Source organism: Aquarana catesbeiana, linkage group LG10 (genome assembly GCF_042186555.1).
Source record: "Aquarana catesbeiana isolate 2022-GZ linkage group LG10, ASM4218655v1, whole genome shotgun sequence".
NCBI classification, from domain to species: Eukaryota; Metazoa; Chordata; class Amphibia; order Anura; family Ranidae; genus Aquarana; species Aquarana catesbeiana.
The window spans coordinates 46,067,508-46,086,426 of NC_133333.1; the positions used below are offsets into that span (position 1 = coordinate 46,067,508).

General features: G+C 40.1%; 1 protein-coding gene across 1 annotated transcript in view; it reads left to right on the plus strand.

Annotated features, from left to right (window-relative positions):
* CBLC (Cbl proto-oncogene C) overlaps nucleotides 1-15,164 on the plus strand; it is a 54,561-nt gene extending 39,397 nt beyond the window's left edge. The window contains exons 8-10 of the mRNA XM_073602130.1: nucleotides 2,482-2,571; nucleotides 12,249-12,302; nucleotides 12,469-15,164. Of these exons, the coding sequence (XP_073458231.1) occupies nucleotides 2,482-2,571; nucleotides 12,249-12,302; nucleotides 12,469-12,693 (369 nt within the window). The 3' untranslated portion in view covers nucleotides 12,694-15,164. The remainder of the gene's footprint in view (nucleotides 1-2,481; nucleotides 2,572-12,248; nucleotides 12,303-12,468) is intronic.
* The last annotated feature ends 3,755 nt before the right edge of the window (nucleotides 15,165-18,919 follow it).

Consider the following 18,919-nt stretch of genomic DNA (forward strand, 5'->3'; position numbering starts at 1 on the left):
CTGAGGTGGTAGAAGAGGATCAAGGCCTTCTGTGAGTCTGTTTCAACCTGTCAAATAGCAAACCTGACACCACATATACGGAGTCTGCTGATACTGATTCAGACTATAAGAGAACCATATGATCCCATAGCCTCTGGGGATAGCAATATATTTTAGTAGTTCTTGACTATGCCACTTAGAACCTTGGATGAAGTATTTTTTAAAGGAACTGCCTCCAAGTATTTTCACCAGGGTTGTTTCAAATGTTCATGAGAACAGGGCTCCCACCTCAAATTCTGACTTATCAAGGGACCCCAATTATGTCCAAGGGTATGAAAGAACTGTGCAAATTATATAAAATTAGGCAGTTGCAGACCTTGGTATATCATCTCCAAACTGATGGGTTTGTTGAAAGGTTCAACCACAAAGAGGATGCCCAATACTGTGATTGAAAGATGGTGATAACTGGGATGGTTTACTGCCTCATTTTTCATTTGCCGTACAGGAGGTTCCCCAGGTGTACATGGAGTTCTCACTTTGGTTTTTGGGTGACACCCTCATGGATTACTGATTGTGGTAAAAGTACCACAGAAACAAGAGATAATGCCCTATCGGAGCATAGTGAAAAATATTACACAATTTATGCCCATACTCGGGGAGCATTTGTGGGTTATGCAAGCGACTCAAAGCTGATTGTACAACCAATCCTCCGGGGTCAGATAGTTTGCACCAATACAAGAACTTTGATTAATAGGTTAAAACTGTTGGGAGCAAGTTTACACCAAAATGGCAGGGACACTATGAGTTGAAAAGGTAGGAAGTGTTAACTATAAGGTCTACCAGCCCATGAAGAGAAAGCCCTACCAAGCCTATTACGTTAACCTGATCAAACCATGGAAGCAAAGGCTTTGACAGTGGGCAGGACAGTTCAGGAGCATCTCAACACACAGAAAAACAACTGACAATAGCAAAGACTCTCTCCCACTCACAAACAGTTCCTGGAATTTTTGCAGAAAAATCAGGAATTATTCAAGTTTGCCAACCAATGTAACTGAGCATGATATTCTTATAGACTCTAACACGTGTGTCAACATCAAGCCTTAACAAATTCTGTAAGCCCACCAGGAAATCATAGCATCAGAGATTAAAAATATGTTAGATCTTGGGATCATTGAGGAGACCTCCAGTGGATGGTTAAGCCTTATAGTGCCAGTCCCCAAGCTAAATGGAATCTGGCGATTCTGTAAAGATTTTAAAGAAAATAACTAAGTCTCCAAGTTGAATATAGAGTATATTCAATACCCTGGGTGGACAAATTAATTGAAAGGTTAGGTCTGGCCGGATATATCACCACTCCTAATTTTACAAAGGCTCCCTGACAAATTGCACTCTCCAAAAAGGCTAAAGAAAAAGTGCCCTGAGATTCCTATAAGACATTTTAAGGGGCTAATCTAGATGCCATCATTTTTTAGCCAAGACTGGGAAAGCCTATTAAAAAACGTTTAAATAGTTCCGGTTCCCCAATAAAAGGCAGGGTTCATGGTAAACCGTTAGAAAAGTGTGAGTGGACTGGAAGAAACCCACTGTTTGAGGTATGTGGTAGGCAAATGCACCATAAGACCCTAGCTAAAATAGATGAAAATCATCCAAAAAAGGCTCTGTCCACTCACAAAAAAGTTACACTCCTTCTTTGGGAGGAAGGTTTATTGCGCAGGAGGTTTATTCCCATCTTTACTAGCTTAACCACCCCCTTGGCAGTTCTCACAAATGGAAAAAACCTCATCTGCAAAACCCTAGTATCCTGAGACAGAAGCAGCAGTCTGCCAGTTCAAGCATGCTTTTCCCCAGGAACCAGTAGTAATAGCACCAGGCTTTCGTGAAGATTTTGTGGTGCAAACAGCTGCTTTGAAAGTAGGCCTGGGTGTGGTCTTGTGTCAGCTAGCTGGGGAAACTTTTGCAAGACACTCTTTCTACAAAAGAACAAAGTGGGCATTGGAGGGGCTCAGATATTACTTACTTGAGCTTAAAGGGCAGGCCCATTAAGAAAATGCCCCCTTTAGCTAAATGCCACAAAATAAGGATACAAACTCAAAGGATCACCAAGTGGTTTCTTGCCCTCCATGATTTTAAATTAACAGTGATGCATTGACCTGGAAGAGATGCAATTCTGAAGTGATCAAAAACCCTTCAATACTGGCCTTAGAAACTCACAGACAGCTTTGTGTGCTGCTCAACCCCTAATGTAGACCAAATTTTATACCAGAAGTTTTCTGTCTGCTGCAATACTCCAAAAGTCAGACAAATAGCCTATCTCTCTTCACCTAGGAGTGAGCAATACTCCAGGTACTAGGTGAGGGTGGACATTAATACTAGAAGTTGTTCACCATGCCACTGTGCAACTTTGCCAGGGTTCTAAATGGCACAGGACACCTGTACGCCCATGATACAAAGTTCTGGAATTTTATTTCCCACCATTCCCTAACAGTATTTTATTCTCTGCAGAAAAATGAAAACACATGTCCATTCTGCCGTTGTCAAATCACAGGCAAAGAGAAGGTCCACATTGCGTCACGACCAAAGCCAGAAGAAGAGGTGGGTAACAAGCAGTGTTAATTTTGGCAGCAAATCTCAATTGCCATTTTAGTCAAAAGTCTAATGCCCCGTACACACGATCGGAAATTCCGCCAGCAAAAGTGCGATGTGAGCTTTTGGTGGGAAATTCTGACCTTTTGTATGCTCCATCTGACTTTTGCTGGGGGATTTCTGCCAGCAAAAGATTGAGAGCAGGTTCTCTATTTTTCCAACGGACAAAGTTCCTATCGGAAATTCCGATCGTTTGTAGCAATTCCGACACACAAAATTTTTACGCATGCTCGAAAGCATTGAACTTCATGTTCTCGGCTCGTCGTAGTGTTGTACGTCACCGCATTCTTGATTGTCGAAATTTCAGAGAACTTTTGTGTGACCGTGTGTATGCAAAGCAAGCTTGACTGGAATTCCGTTGGAAAAACCATCCAAGGTTTTTCCGACGGAAATTCTGATCGTGTGTATGGGGCATTAGACTAAAATGGGACTAAAACTAAAATTAGTTTTAGTCCCATTTTAGTCTTCTGCAATTGTTTTAGTTTTAGTCGTATTTAGTTGACTAAAACTAATTTTAGTGGTCTAAAATCGAATGGATGTGGTTAAATTGTAATGCATCATTTAAGCATTTTTCTACGATTTCCAAATTCATCATACTGCTGGAGTGAAAAATCTGTTATTTATGGTATTAAGGTTTGAATATGCACTACAGACCAGTGTTAATTTTGACGTCAAATTTCAATTTAGTTTTAGTCATACTCTAAAACTAAAATGGCATTTTAGTCAAAAGCCGTATTTTAGTCATCTCATTTGTTTTAGTTTTAGTCGTATTTTAGTCAACTAAAATAGTCGACAGTATTAATTTAGTCAACAAAAATGTTGTTACAAGTGTTAATTTTAAGAGTGGGGAACTGAAAAAGATCAAGAGATAGAAAAACTTTTATGTGGTTTCTAATGGTAGTTGGTATACACAGCAACATAAAAGAGAAAGCAGCCTACTTCTGCTTTTGACCTGGTAAAGATTGCAACCTTACACAAGCTAACAGAGGTCTTATTGAGCAATCCTTTACCTAGAAATTTAAACGCATATTTTCTAGTAGGCGAGGTTGAAAAGAGACACAAGTCCAACCTATAGTAAAACATATGATGTAATCGCGCTAAAGTCCGTGAATATAAAATAACAGAAATAGTCAATAAATAGTTCCACAGTAAAGTCTGTAATCCGTGAATCAATAAAAATCAGGGAAATCTATTTCTCCAGGATACCAAGGGCTGCTTCCTGTTGAGTGAAGTCGATCCTCCATATATGCATAAAAAACCAAAAAGAAAGCGCCTCTTAGGTATAAAGGATTTATTCACATGCTAAAAACATAGTAAACACTTACATTGAGGTGGATAATGTGCTGCTTCCATAAAGAACTTGTCCCAGTGTCTCTCAATAATTCCTAGTGATCAGGGGGAGCCTAGATGGACGCCATGCGGGTGGCCGCGGACCTCCGCTCGGAAGCACCGGCTGTATGAGCGGTGTAGTGGAGAAGTCACTTCCGCGTTCCAGCGGATCACATGGGAGATGACGTCACTCGGGCAGTTCAGATTAGCTGGGGACCACTACGCGTTTCTGAGCATGCGCGAAGCTCGTAACGGGCATGCGCGCTCCTTTTTCAAGTGTATTGTGGGAGAAGCTAACCAGGAAGCTAAATAACTCTAGGGTAATGATAAGAGCCAATCATGACCAAGGAGGGGAGGGGATAACAGTATTAGGAACGAATTCTCTATGGATTACAAACTTAATGAGTAAATTGATAATGTTGATAGAGTATTTTGACAAAACAAAAATATGAAATCAGAATATTAGATAATACAAAGTAATTATATATTATGATAATAGGTGAAGATCATAATTGAAAAATATGACTAAATATAAAAAGAAGAATAAAATTCATAAAAATAATAATATGTGGATAAAATAATATAGATGATGATAAATAAAATAATAATGTATATAAATATGATCCGGCATGAAGGAAATTCTTGTCTAAAATGGGCTAGGATACCGAATACAAAAATTATATGTATGTCCCTATATATATCATTATTATTGGGACTAAAAGTGTAAATACAAGTGTATACAATACAAGAAGTAACAAATGTGCATATATGTATACACACATAACACACATGTATACACACACATATACGTACGTACATGCGTATACGCATGCGCACATATATAAGGGAAAGGGCCTCAGTATGTTAATAGGCTGATAACAACAAATATATATTAGTAACAATATAATAGGCAGCAGGACACTCATAAATATAATAAGAATTAAAACAGTAATGTGAGAAAAGAGGACCTCAGTATGTTGATGGGTTAATAGCAATAAAATAATAAACAGTAATAAATAAAAATTAATATTAACATTCCATTCCGTATAATATGCCGCAGAACACCCTAAATTAAAATATATTATATTTTGATGGCCTGATAAAGGTAATTTTAGTAAGTATATTTAGATAAAAGGATACGTTCTATAAGATGGTGTTGACCTCCAGTTCCTCATTTAACCCGTTAGGTGCTAAAGTATCTAAAATAAAAATCCAAAAAGTTTCACGCTCACAAAGTTTGGAAAAACGTTCAGCCTCGGATAATTTTCGTGGAATAGACTCAATTACCCAAACCTGTAGGCCGACAGTGGATTTCTGGTGACATTCAAGGAAATGTCTGGGAACGCTGTGTTCATCACAGCCTTGTTCTATAAAACGGCGATGTTTGCCGAACCGTTGTCGCAAAGGACAAATAGTGCGTCCAACGTACAGTAATTTACAGGGGCATGTGAGACAATACACAACGTAATCTGTAGAGCAGTTATAAAAGCCTTCTAGTTGGTATGTTTTATCCTTATGTTGGAAACTTCGTTGGCCATGTCTAACGAAAGTACAGGTTTTACATAAGGCCTTATTGCATCTATACATACCCGTGAGTGGAATCAGGCAGAGTGGGCTCTCTGGTTTGTTGGTTTTCAATTTACTAGGTGCTAATTTATTTTTTAATGTTGGGGCCCTTCTATAGGTAACCGTCAGTTTATCACCGAGGTCGTTAAGAAGAAAAGGGTCCTGTTTAAGAATACCCCAATGTTTAAGGAGTATAGATTCCATTCTTCTATGTTTATTGTGATACCTAGTAATAAAGCGAACCGTACCCTGATCAGTCTGTTTGGTTGTTTTGGGTTTTTTTCCCGGGAGGTAAATGGCATGAGCTTGGTCAACCAGTTTTTCAGGAAACCCCTTTTCTAAAAATTTATCTTTAAGATGTATACTCTGTGCAATGTAATCTGATTCCCTGGTGCAGTTCTGCCTCAATCTACAAAATTGGCCCTTTGGTATGTTATTTATCCACTGTGGATGATGACAGCTGGTAAAATGCAGATACGAATTACCTGATGTCGGTTTCGTATAATTGCGGGAAAAAATGGAATTGGCATCATGAAATAATTCTAAATCAAGGAAAGGGAGACTTTCATTATTATATTCAAATGTAAATGAAAGACCAAAGTCATTGGTATTACAATGCGAAACGAAACATTCCATAGACGATGGTGGGCCATCCCAAATGACTATAATGTCATCTATCAATCTGCCAAAAAATATAATGTGTCGAGCAAAGGGATTATTGTTCCATATGTATTTTTCTTCCCACAGACCCATGGTAAGGTTGGCGTAAGAAGGGGCAAAATTAGTGCCCATGGCTGTGCCATGGGTCTGTAGGTAGAAATCATCATTAAAATGAAAATAATTATGACTTAAACAAAATGACGTGGCTTCAGAGATAAATACAGCTTGTTTGCCGTTGATGTTGGAGTCTAAAGAAAGAAAGTGTTGTACCGCCATTAAGCCTATCTGGTGAGGAATGGACGTGTATAAGGAATTAACATCCAAAGAGAGCCAAAAGTAACTATCTTGCCAGCTGTAGGGTGCCAACAATTCCATGAGGTGTATTGAATCTCGAATATATGAAGGGAGATTCTGTGCTAGAGGCTGCAGAAATAAATCTACATATTGGGAAAAGCCGCTAGTAATGCTATCCATGGAGGCAACAATGGGTCTACCGGGAGGATTAAGGGGATTTTTATGCACTTTAGGTAAATAATAAAAATAAGGTGTATTATAAAAATCTTTTCTTAGAAAAGAGGCTTCAAGTTTAGTGATAATACCATCTGATAATGCAGAGTGAACTAAGATATCTGCTTCAACTTTGAACTGGGGTAAAGGATCGGAAGTAAGTTTCTTGTATGTAATGCAGTCTGACAGTAACCTAGATGCCTCCATAATATAGGACGTCCGATCTATAATAACGATTCCCCCTCCCTTATCGGCCGTTTTGATAATGACATCGGGATTATTAGACAGAGAGTGGAGTGCGGCCTTCTCTCCGGGAGTGAGATTGTGAGGGCGATATTTGTATGTATTCTCATTATGTTCACATAATTTCTGTAGATCAGAGTATACAACTTTATAAAAAGTCTCAATATAGGGTCCTTTAGATCTCATGGGATAAAAAGCAGATTTAGGTTTAAAATTGGTATGTTTAACAGGAGGTGAACAATCAAAGTGTTGAGTGAGTAATTCAAGGTCTAAACCACTGGCCATAGGGTCTAATTCTAAGTCAGAATCATAGATGCTAATGGAACTATCAGATGTGTTAACCATATTATCACCAGAGGTAGCTGCAGATGTATTAGTGGGAACGGTACTTTCAACAGGTCCATTCTTGATAGATTGAATATTAAAATATCTTTTTAAAGTGAGGTTCCTTACAAATTTGTTCAGATCTTTGAACAAAAGAAAAGAGTTGGGAGGTGTAGTAGGTGAAAAAGTGAGCCCTTTACTGAGTAAGGAAATTTCGTCAGAGGATAATGTATGTGACGATAAGTTAAAAAGTTTTATCGTTTCTGTTGTTTTGTGTGGGATTTTGGATTTATTGCGTCCTCCTCTACATCCTCGTCTGTGTATTTTCTTTTTTGACGTTGTTTTTGATATGGGCCTTTCTCTAAAAAAGGAGAAGCGAAAGTAATAGCTTTAGAATGTGAGGCTATTTCACCCCTCTGAAAATCTCCTAATAGGAGACTAGATTTATTGGAGCTGGTAGTGTGGGCATCAGGGATGGAGGATGTATGCGCAAAATCAATTTTAGTGGAAGAAGGGCTGGTTGTCTTAATGGTAGATAATGTAGACGTAGCATGTTTGACAGGATTTTTATTCTCGGTGGGTATAGAAGCTGAAACCAGAGGTGATGTTATCAAAGATGTTGAAGACTGAGAGGTAATAGAAGAGATACCCCTTTTAACTGCTGATGGTACATGAGAAGTATCATGTTCTGACAATCTAGGGGGTTTAGGTAAAAGTTTAGGGTCATGTGTAGAACCTACATTGGGGTGGGAAGGTTTACGTTTAGGGTCATGTGTAGAACCTACATTGGGGTGGGAAGGTTTGCGTGAAGTGAACATTTTTTTATTATTGTTATAGTTATTCTTATTACCATTAATATTATTATGCTGAGTGCCTCTGGCTGGGGGCGCCTTGTAAGGTGAATAAGAACCAGTGTCGCCTATAGTGTTGGGAAACACTTTAGTAGGATGAGGTATTAAAGACATCAAGGCGGGTATATTGTCATTTTGTTTCCAAGAGAATATTTTATTTAATCTATAGTCATCTAGATCCCTACGAAATTTACCTATCTTAGTCTTTAACAAGTTGTTTTCTTTATTTTTGGTGTTCTTTTTGAGTGTCTCTAACCAGGTAGGAGGGATTTTGAGATTAAAAGAGGAGATTTCTGATGTCAGCATCTGTATCTGATGTACTATCTCGTTATATTTTAAATTCCTCTGACTGATAATAATTCCTAGCCATTTAGTGGTGCAAAATTCTGCTAAATTTTCCCATTCTTTGGTATGAGCGGTGTCTAAAAAGGAACAAGTTTTGAGAATTCTAAGACCTCTAGGGGAGATCTTTTCTTTTACATATTTATCAACAGTATTTATTACTGTTTATTATTTTATTGCTATTAACCCATCAACATACTGAGGTCCTCTTTTCTCACATTACTGTTATAAATATAATAAGAATTAAGAGTGTCCTGCTGCCTATTATATTGTTACTAATATATATTTGTTGTTATCAGCCTATTAACATACTGAGGCCCTTTCCCTTATATATGTGCGCATGCGTATAAGCATGTACGTACGTATATGTATGTGCATGTGTGTGTATACATGTGTGTTATGTGTGTATACATATATGCACATTTGTTACTTCTTGTATTGTATACACTTGTATTTACACTTTTAGTCCCAATAATAATGATATATATAGGGACATACATATAATTTTTGTATTCAGTATCCTAGCCCATTTTAGACAAGAATTTCCTTCATGCCGGATCATATTTATATACATTATTATTTTATTTATCATCTATATTATTTTATCCACATATTATTATTTTTATGAATTTTATTCTTATTTTTATTTTTAGTCATATTTTTCAATTATGATCTTCACCTATTATCATAATATATAATTACTTTGGATTATCTAATATTCTGATTTCATATTTTTGTTTTGTCAAAATACTCTATCAACATTATCAATTTACTCATTAAGTTTGTAATCCATAGAGAATTCGTTCCTAATACTGTTATCCCCTCACCTCCTTGGTCATGATTGGCTCTTATCATTACCCTAGAGTTATTTAGCTTCCTGGTTAGCTTCTCCCACAATACACTTGAAAAAGGAGCGCGCATGCCCGTTACGAGCTTCGCGCATGCTCAGAAACGCGTAGTGGTCCCCAGCTAATCTGAACTGCCCGAGTGACGTCATCTCCCATGTGATCTGCTGGAACGCGGAAGTGACTTCTCCACTACACCGCTCATACAGCCGGTGCTTCCGAGCGGAGGTCCGCGGCCACCCGCACGGCGTCCATCTAGGCTCCCCCTGATCACTAGGAATTATTGAGAGACACCGGGACAAGTTCTTTATGGAAGCAGCACATTATCCACCTCAATGTAAGTGTTTACTATGTTTTTAGCATGTGAATAAATCCTTTATACCTAAGAGGCGCTTTCTTTTTGGATTTTTATACAAGTCCAACCTATGTGTGTGATTATATGTCAGTATTACATTGTATATCCCCATATATTGCGGTCGTTCAGGTGCTTATCCAATAGTTTTTGAAACCATCGATGCTCCCCGGTGAGACCACCGCCTATGGAAGGGAATTCCACATCCTTGCCGCTCTTACAGTAAAGAACAATCTACGTAGTTTAAGGTTAAACCTCTTTTCTTCTAATTTTAATGAGTGGCCATGAGTCTTGTTAATCTCACTTCCGCGAAAAAGTTTTATCTCTATTGTGAGTCACCAGTATGGTATTTATAAATTGAAATCATATCCCCTCTCAAGCGTCTCTTCTCCAGAGAGAATAAAATCAGTGCTCGCAACCTTTCCTCATAACGAATATTCTCCAGACCCTTTATTAGCTTAGTTGCCCTTCTTTGTACTCGCTCCATTTCCAGTACATCCTTCCTGAGGACTGGTGCCCAGAACCGGACAGCATACTCCAGGTGCGGGCGGACCAGAGTCTTGTAGAGCGGGAGAATTATCGTTTTATCTCTGGAGTTGATCCCTTTTTAATGCATGCCAATATTCTGTTTGCTTTGTTAGCAGCAGCTTGGCATTGCATGCCATTGCTGAGCCTATCATCTACTAGGACCCCCAGGTCCTTTTCCATCCTAGATTCCCCCAGAGGTTCTCCCCCCAGTGAATAGATTGCATTCATATTTTTGCCTCCCAAATGCATTATTTTACATTTTTCTACATTAAACCTCATTTGCAAATGTAGTTGCCCACCCTATTAATTTGTTCAGATCTTCTTGAAAGGTTTCCACATCCTGCAGAGAACTTATTGCCCTGCTTAGCTTAGTATCATCTGCAAATGCATCCTCCAGGTCGTTTATGAACAAAATAAATACAATGGGGACGGAAAGTATTGAGACCCCCTTACATTTTTCACTCTTTGTTATATTGCAGCCATTTGCTAAAATCATTTGTTCATTTTTTCCTCAATGTACACACAGCACCCCATATTGACAGAAAAAAACAGGATCATGTGATATTTCAGTTTTTCTTTTTTGATAAATCTGCAAAAATATCAACAATTCTAAGTGTTCAGACCCTTTGCTGTGACACTCATATATTTAACTCAGGAGCTGTCCATTTCTTCTGATCATCCTTGAGATGGTTCTACACCTTCATTTGAGTCCAGCTGTATTTGATTATACTGATTGGACTTGATTAGGAAAGCCACACACCTGTCTATATAAGACCTTACAGCTCACAGTGCATGTCAGAGCAAATGAGAATCATGAGGTCAAAGGAACTACCTGAAGAGCTCAGAGACAGAATTGTGGCAAGGCACAGATCTGGCCAATGTTACAAAAAAATTTCTGCTGCACTTAAGGTTCCTAAGAGCACAGTGGCCTCCATAATCCTTAAATGGAAGATGTTTGGCCGGACGGCCAGCTCTAGGGAGGGTTCTGGTCGTCCCAAATTGAGCTATCAGGGGAGAAGAGCCTTGGTGAGGGAGGTAAAGAAGAACCCAAAGATCAGAGATGCAGTCGGTTGATGGGAGAAAGTTGTAGAAAGTCAACCATCACTGCAGCCCTCCACCAGTCGGGGCTTTATGGCAAAGTGGCCCGACGGAAGCCTCTCCCTCAGTGCAAGACACATGAGACACATGAAAGCCCGCATGGAGTTTGCTAAAAAAAACACCTGAAGACGGTGAGAAATAAGATTCTCTGGTCTGATGAGACCAAGATAGAACTTTTTGGCCCTAATTCTAAGCGGTATTCTGGAGAAAACCAGGCACTGCTCATCACCTGTCCAATACAGTCCCAACAGTGAAGCATGGTGATGGAAGCATCATACTGTGGGGGTGTTTTTCAGCTGCAGGGACAGGACGACTGGTTGCAATCGAGGGAAAGATGAATGCGGCCAAGTACAGGGATATCCTGGACGAAAACCTTCTCCAGAGTGCTCAGGACCTCAGACTGGGCCGAAAGTTTACCCTCCAACAAAACAATGACCTTAAGAACACAGCTAAAATAATGAAGGAGTGGCTTCACAACAACTCCGTGACTGTTCTTGAATGGTCCAGCCAGAGCCCTGACTTAAACCCAATTGAGCATCTCTGGAGAGACAAATTAACTTAAATGGTTTTATCAAATAGCTGCAATATAACAAAGAGTGAAAAATTTAAGGGGGTCGGAATACTTTCTGTCCCCACTGTAGGATTGGTCCCAGCACAGAACCCTGGGGGACCCCACTACCCGCCTCTGACCATTCCGAGTACTCCCCATTTATCACCACCCTCTGAAAACTGGCTACAAGGGTGAGTCCAATCTATATACTCACTCTATGGTCCATGCCAACAGATCCTTATTTTGTACAGTAAACGTTTATGGGGAACTGTGTCAAATGCTTTTGCTAGAGCAGGTTTGGCTGGCTTTGAACCAGTGTTGGGCTGTTTTTAGAAATTTCACCTGAAAAACCTGCTTGGGAATATTCTCTGCCGTACACTGTAAGCTATTATAGATCTGATTTTCCTCATGCCACTCTATTTACCTTTCAGCATCAAACGCAGACCTCAAGCCCCCAGACCCTTCAGAAGCCACCACCTCATGAAGTGAGTAATGATCACTGTGACTCGCGTCCGTTGTTCGGCTGTCTTTCTTTGTCCTGTCTCTGCAGTGCTGTGTCCTGTTGTCTGACCACATAGAAGACTGTCCTTCCTTATGTGTGAACTGGTGACTCCATATATGGCATTATAATGTGACGTTGTCTTGTGTTAGGAGTGTGCTGCCTCTGCTGACTTGGCCAGCACAATATCTGAATCCTTCATCGATGAAGAAGAAGTGGACTGGATTAGAAACCGACCACTCCCTCCACCTCCTGCACCTCCATCCTTCCGCCATTCTACAAATCCATCAGCGCCTCCTTTGCCACCTCTTCCCCCTTTACTTCAAATGTCTCGGAGGATTAATGCAAGAGATGTTATCAATGGAAGCCATAATTAACCCAATCATGGATGGTGTGAATCTACAGAATATGCTTTTTTTTTGAGAATATGTTTGAAAATCAGGAGTGTTCCTGTTGAATCAATCCCCAAAGAGACAATGTCAATATGACACCAAACAGCACAGCTTTAGTTATGAAATATTCAGCCTTTGCATATTATTCCTACACTTAGAGAGGTTTTCAATGATACTAGCTGTAAGAAGGGGTTATGATAAAAGCTACAGGGCCCACATTCTAAACAAGATCCGCTCATTTCTAATACAATCAAATATTACAGTTTAGTTCACTTGTGTATTCTTTAAAACTATCAGTCTCACTATAAGAAGGGTTTCTCCATCATTTTTCTCTATGCAATAGTAACCAGCACAAGTATCCAAAAGTCTAAAAAAAACTTTTCTATTACATCATTATTAGTTAGAGCTAGAGACCATGCTTGGACCAGTAGAACGGTTCTTGATAGATATTGGGTGGTTACACGGGTGAATGATGGTGATGATCTCTCTTTGGAGATGTGGGCTGCTACCTTAGTGGTGCAACAGAGCTGTTGCTTCAGCTGAAGAGATACTTGAGTAGGGAGAGAGGAACGCATTAAGGAAGGAGCATATTTAGTGTATAGGGCGAGAGGAGCGTTCGGTGTCCAGAATAAGGAAACTCTTAATGAAGAATATAATTGTTTATTGCAAGCAAAACATATACATATTTTCCTTCTTTTCACCCTTTCACACTGGCGGAGTCCACCAGCGGATCTGCCCACTCAGCAGGGGATCTCCCTGTTGATCCCCACTGACCAGGCAGATGACAGGTCCATGTCCGCTCCACTGATGCAGAGCAGACGTGGACACAGATGGCTATGGACTATCTGTCCATTTCCAACAGTGGGCTATCTTATTCTCATCTGATCCACCAGATGGATGGGAAATTCCCATTAGTCTATTTTTAGCAGACAGGATCCGATCGGATGCCGGCAGGTGTGAACAGACGCATATCCATTAAAAATCCACTGCTCCATAGAGAGCAATGGACGGTCAGATCTGGTCTGCTTGCCAAATGGACAGGTGGACCCGATCGGTCCGTCAGTGTGAAAGGGACCTAAGAGTTTCCTTATTCAGAACACCGGGCGCCCCTCTCTCCCTACTCATTGCATAATTATGACCAGGCAGAACATGTGGCATACTACTTTACTCCATCTTCATGTGTAACAAAGGATGGTGACCTGAGACATAGAATAAAGATGGAACAATGCATGTTATTGATGAAATAAAAAGAAAAATTTAGACTTTTGGATATAAGCTTCATGTGCTGGTTGTGTTCGAATATTCATTCAGAACTATTTTTATTTCCTTAGAAGCAGTGTCATTACATTTTTCAGAGGTGGATTCTTTATAAGCTGAGTTGGAGTAGGGCAAGTAACGAGCAAAAAAAACAGGCAGGAGGTACAGCAGTAGCACAAAATCTGCAGAAGGCAGAGCAGTTTCACAGTCTGCAGTCGGTAGAGCAGTGGCACAGTCCGCAGTCGGTAGAGCAGTGGCACAGTCTGCAGTCGGTAGAGCAGTGGCACAGTCTGCAGTCGGTAGAGCAGTGGCACAGTCTGCAGTCGGTAGAGCAGTGGCACAGTCTGCAGTCGGTAGAGCAGTGGCACAGTCTGCAGTCGGTAGAGCAGTTTCAAAGTCTGCAGGTGGTAGAGCAGTGGCACAGTCTGCAGTTGGTAGAGCAGTGGCACAGTCTGCAGTCGGTAGAGCAGTTTCACAGTCTGCAGGTGGTAGAGCAGTGGCACAGTCTGCAGTTGGTAGAGCAGTGGCACAGTCTGCAGTTGGTAGAGCAGTGGCACAGTCTGCAGTTGGTAGAGCAGTGGCACAGTCTGCAGGTGGTAGAGCAGTGGCAGTCTGCAGATCTACAGGCTCTGAAAAGTATTATTATGATCCTTATGCTTAGCACAGCAAGGATATGTAAATTACCCTACAAACCTTTTGGCAGGTATAGTCGTTTCTATATATATATTTTCTTGTTTAACTGGTCTTACCCTTTAATGTAAACCAGAGTCAAACTGTGAACTTCATTGTGATCATATGATATGACAAAAAACTTCCGCATAACAAAAAAGAATGTATTACCCAAACTTTTTTTTATAACAGTCACTTTTTTGTGTTATCTACACACAATAAATTTGCACTAAAAACTGCTAGAAGGTAGAAGGAAAAAAGAGAACACAAGAATAAGGAATACATTTTACCTTGGGGCCATCATTAATCTTTACAAACTAAAGGAAGTGCTACATCCAGGAACAATCCAACCTCGCATGCCCACCCAGTTTTGCCAGTGAGAGTATTTCTTCCGTCAAAATGGATCGCTCCACAAGTAGCATAAACTTCAAGGGCAGCTGTCAATTGGATGCTCATTTTAAAAAAAGTTCCTTGTTTGTTTTTTGTAAGTCTAATGACATATAGATAATAAATACTGTTGTGTCTACTCATCGCTGTGCTTTAGAATCTGTTTGTCAAAAAAAAATGTGTCTGGTAACACAATAAATGCCATGGCTCAAAATCAAGAGCTAGCAAATTGTGGCCACTTCTGCACTCACCATAACAAATACGGATCAGGAATGACAGCAATCATGTTGAAGAAGCAGAATTCACTGGGGTCATTATGGGCTGTAATCAGGAATAAATCTCCCCATGGTATCGCCAGTGCTTCTTAGTTACATAGTAGGCGAGGTCGAAAAAAGTCACAAGTCCATCAAGTCCAACCTGTGTGTGATTATATGTCAGTATTTCAGTGTATATCCCTGTATGTTTCAGTCGTTCAGGTGCTTATCTAATAGTTTCTTGAAACTATCGATGCCCCCCTGCTGAGACCACCACCTGTGGAAGGGAATTTCACATCCTTGCCGCTCTAACAGTAAAGAACCCTCTATGTAGTTTAAGGTTAAATTTCTTTTCTTCTAATTTTAATGAGTGGCCATGAGTCTTGTTAAACTCCCTTACACAAAAAAGTTTTATCCCTATTATTCTACCCCATATTTCATAAGCCACTTAATAAGCTCCAAACAACTTCCCAACAAACAAAATTGACGCCAGCCACATGTACCACTCTAGTGGCATTGGGGGTACTTGGAAAGGTTAAAATTCAGTGACCTTTTGTTTTTAAGATTATACCAAAATAGTAATTGCATAGACTCCGTTTTTGGATTTTTGCCTTGCAAGTGCTGGAATTAAAGCTGAATCATACCAGGCATACTATCTGCATGTATGTAATCATTATTTTTGATCAGTTTTCATTCCATAACTCATTTTACTCATGAAATATTGTTACTTAACTGGTGTCTTGTAAAACTGGCCATGTGTTTGAATGAATCAGGTAGGGGCATTAGATTGTACACTGTTTTGGGGGAAAGGACAGATGTAGGTGGATCTGCTTTCTTTATGCATTATGGAGTGATGTAATGCATTTATATTGTATGTATAAATGTGGAGAATAAACTTCCTGACAACGGGCTATTGCACTCACTAAGGTTTCCACATGCAGGAAATGACAAAGCTGTGAATGAGCCAAATCTGATAAGTCATTAACCATTGCAAACTGCAATGCTGCAATATTCTACATGTACCACCAGAGGGAGGTGTAGTAAAAGGCATGTTATCTAATGTGTGTGTATATACTGTATGTATATATACGGTATCTCACAAAAGTGAGTACACCCCTCACATTTATGTAAATATTTGATTATATCTTTTCATGTGACAACACTGAAGAAATTACACTTTGTTATACAAGCTGTACACTCACTACTTTATATTGTAGCAATGTAAATTTGCTGTTCCCTCAAAATAACTCAACACATAGCCATTAATGTCTAAACTGCTGGCAACAAAAGTGAGTACACTCCTAAGTGAAAATGTCCAAAATGGGCCCAAAGTGTCAATATTTTGTGTGGCCACCATTATTTTCCAGCACTACCTTAACCCTCTTGGGCATGGAGTTCACCAGAGCTTCACAGGTTGCCACTGGAGTCCTTTTCCATTCCTCCATGACAACATCATGGAGCTGGAGGATCTTAGAGACCTTGCGCTCCTCCACCTTCCATTTGAGGATGCCCCACAGATGCTCAATAGAGTTTAGGTCTGAAGACATGCTTGACCAGTCCATCTCCTTTACACTCAGCTTCTTTAGCAAGGCAGTGGTTGTCTTGGAGGTGTGTTTGGGGTTGTTATGTTGGAATACTGCCTTGCGGCCCAGTCTCTGAAGGGAGGGCATCATGCTCTGCTTCAGTATGTCACAGTACATGTTGGCATTCATGGTTCACTCAATGAACTGTAGCTCCCCAGTGCCGGCAGCACTCATGCAGTCCCAGACCATGATACTCCCACCACCATGCTTGACTGTAGGCAAGACACACTGGTTTTTGTACTCCTCACCTGGTTGCCGCCACACACGCTTGGCACCATCTGAACCAAATAAGTTTATTTTGGTCTCATCAGACCACAGGACATGGTTCCAGTAATCCATGTCCTTAGTCTGCTTTTCTTCAGCAAACTGTTTGCAGGCTTTCCTTAGCATCATCTTTAGAAGAGGCTTCTTTCTGGGATGACAGCCATGCAGGCCAATTTGATGCAGTATGTGGCGTGTGGTCTGAGCACTGACAGGCTAACCCCTCACCCCTTCAACCTCTGCAGCAATGCTGATGGCACTCATATGTCTATTTTCCAAAGACAACCTCTGGATATGACGCTGAGCTTGTGCACTCAAATTCTTTGGTCGACCATGGTGAGACCTGTTGAGTGGAACCTGTCCTGTTAAACCGCTGTATGGTTGTGCTGCATCTCAGTTTCAGGGTCTTGGCAATCTTCTTATAGCCTAGGCCATCTTTATGAAGAGCAACATTTTTTTTTCAGATCCTCAGAGAGTTCTTTGCCATGAGGTGCCATGTTGAACTTCCAGTGACTAGTATGACAGAGAGAGAGTGATAACACCAAATTTAACACACCTGAGACCTTGTAACACTAACGAGTCACATGACACCAGGAAGGGAAAATGGCTAATTGGGCCCAATTTGGACATTTTCACTTAGGGGTGTACTCACTTTTGTTGCCAGCGGTATAGACAATAATGGCTGTGTGTTGAGTTATTTTGAGGGGACAGCAAATTTACACTGTTATACAAGCTGCACACTCAGTACTTTACATTGTAGCAAAGTGTCATTTCTTAAGTGTTGTCGCATGAAAAGATATAATAAAATATTTACAAAAATGTAAGGGGTGTACTCAATTTTGTGAGATACTGTATGTATATATATTACAGTTGAATGCCAAAAGTATCTGATCATGCCAAAAAAACTGATATATATCAGTCTTTTATTTAAGGATAGCAACTACATGAAGCCATTTATTATTATATAGTTTTTTGGATACTTTTTAAAATCATAATAATAAACAGAAATCACCCAAATGGCCCTGATCAAAAGTTTACATACCCTGGATTGTGGTGGCGCACAATTCTGGTGGATTCTGGTGGCGCACACAAGTTAAAATGGCAATTAAAAGGTTAATTTCCCACATTTGTGGCTTTTTAAATCACAATTAGTGTCTGTATACAAATAGTCAATGTGTTTGTTAGCTCTCACATGGATACACTAAGCAGGCCAGACACTGAGCCATGAGGAGGTAGAAAAGAACAGTCAAAATACCTGCGTAACAAGGTAATGAAACTTTACAAAGATGGAAAAGAATATAAAAAGATATCCAAAGCCTTGAACATGCCAGTCAGTACTGTTTAATCACTTATTAAGAAGTGGAAAATTAGGGGCTCTTTTGATACAAAGCCAAGGTCAGGTAGACCAAGAAAGATTGCAGCCTCAACTGCCACAGGAACTGTTCGGGATACAAAGAAAAACCCACAAGTAACCTCAGGAGAAATACAGGCTGCTCTGGAAAACAGTACTGACTGGCATATTCAAGGCTTGAAAGGCGATTTAGAAACACAAAATCCCTAGATGGCTGAGCTCAGTTTTTTATCTTGACATTGCCTCTCTACAACAAGCCACATTATTGTTATAGTAGAGTTCCCCTCTACTGTTCCCCATCCTTGGGTGCTCAGAAAGACTGCACCTGGTTAGGCACAAGCAGCTGGGCATGCAATCCACAGCCATGTATATGGTCCTTTGCTCTTAGTGCTGGTGTGTGGGAAGCCAGGCAGGAGCCCAATAGCATACAGCTTCTATGGAAGACTAAG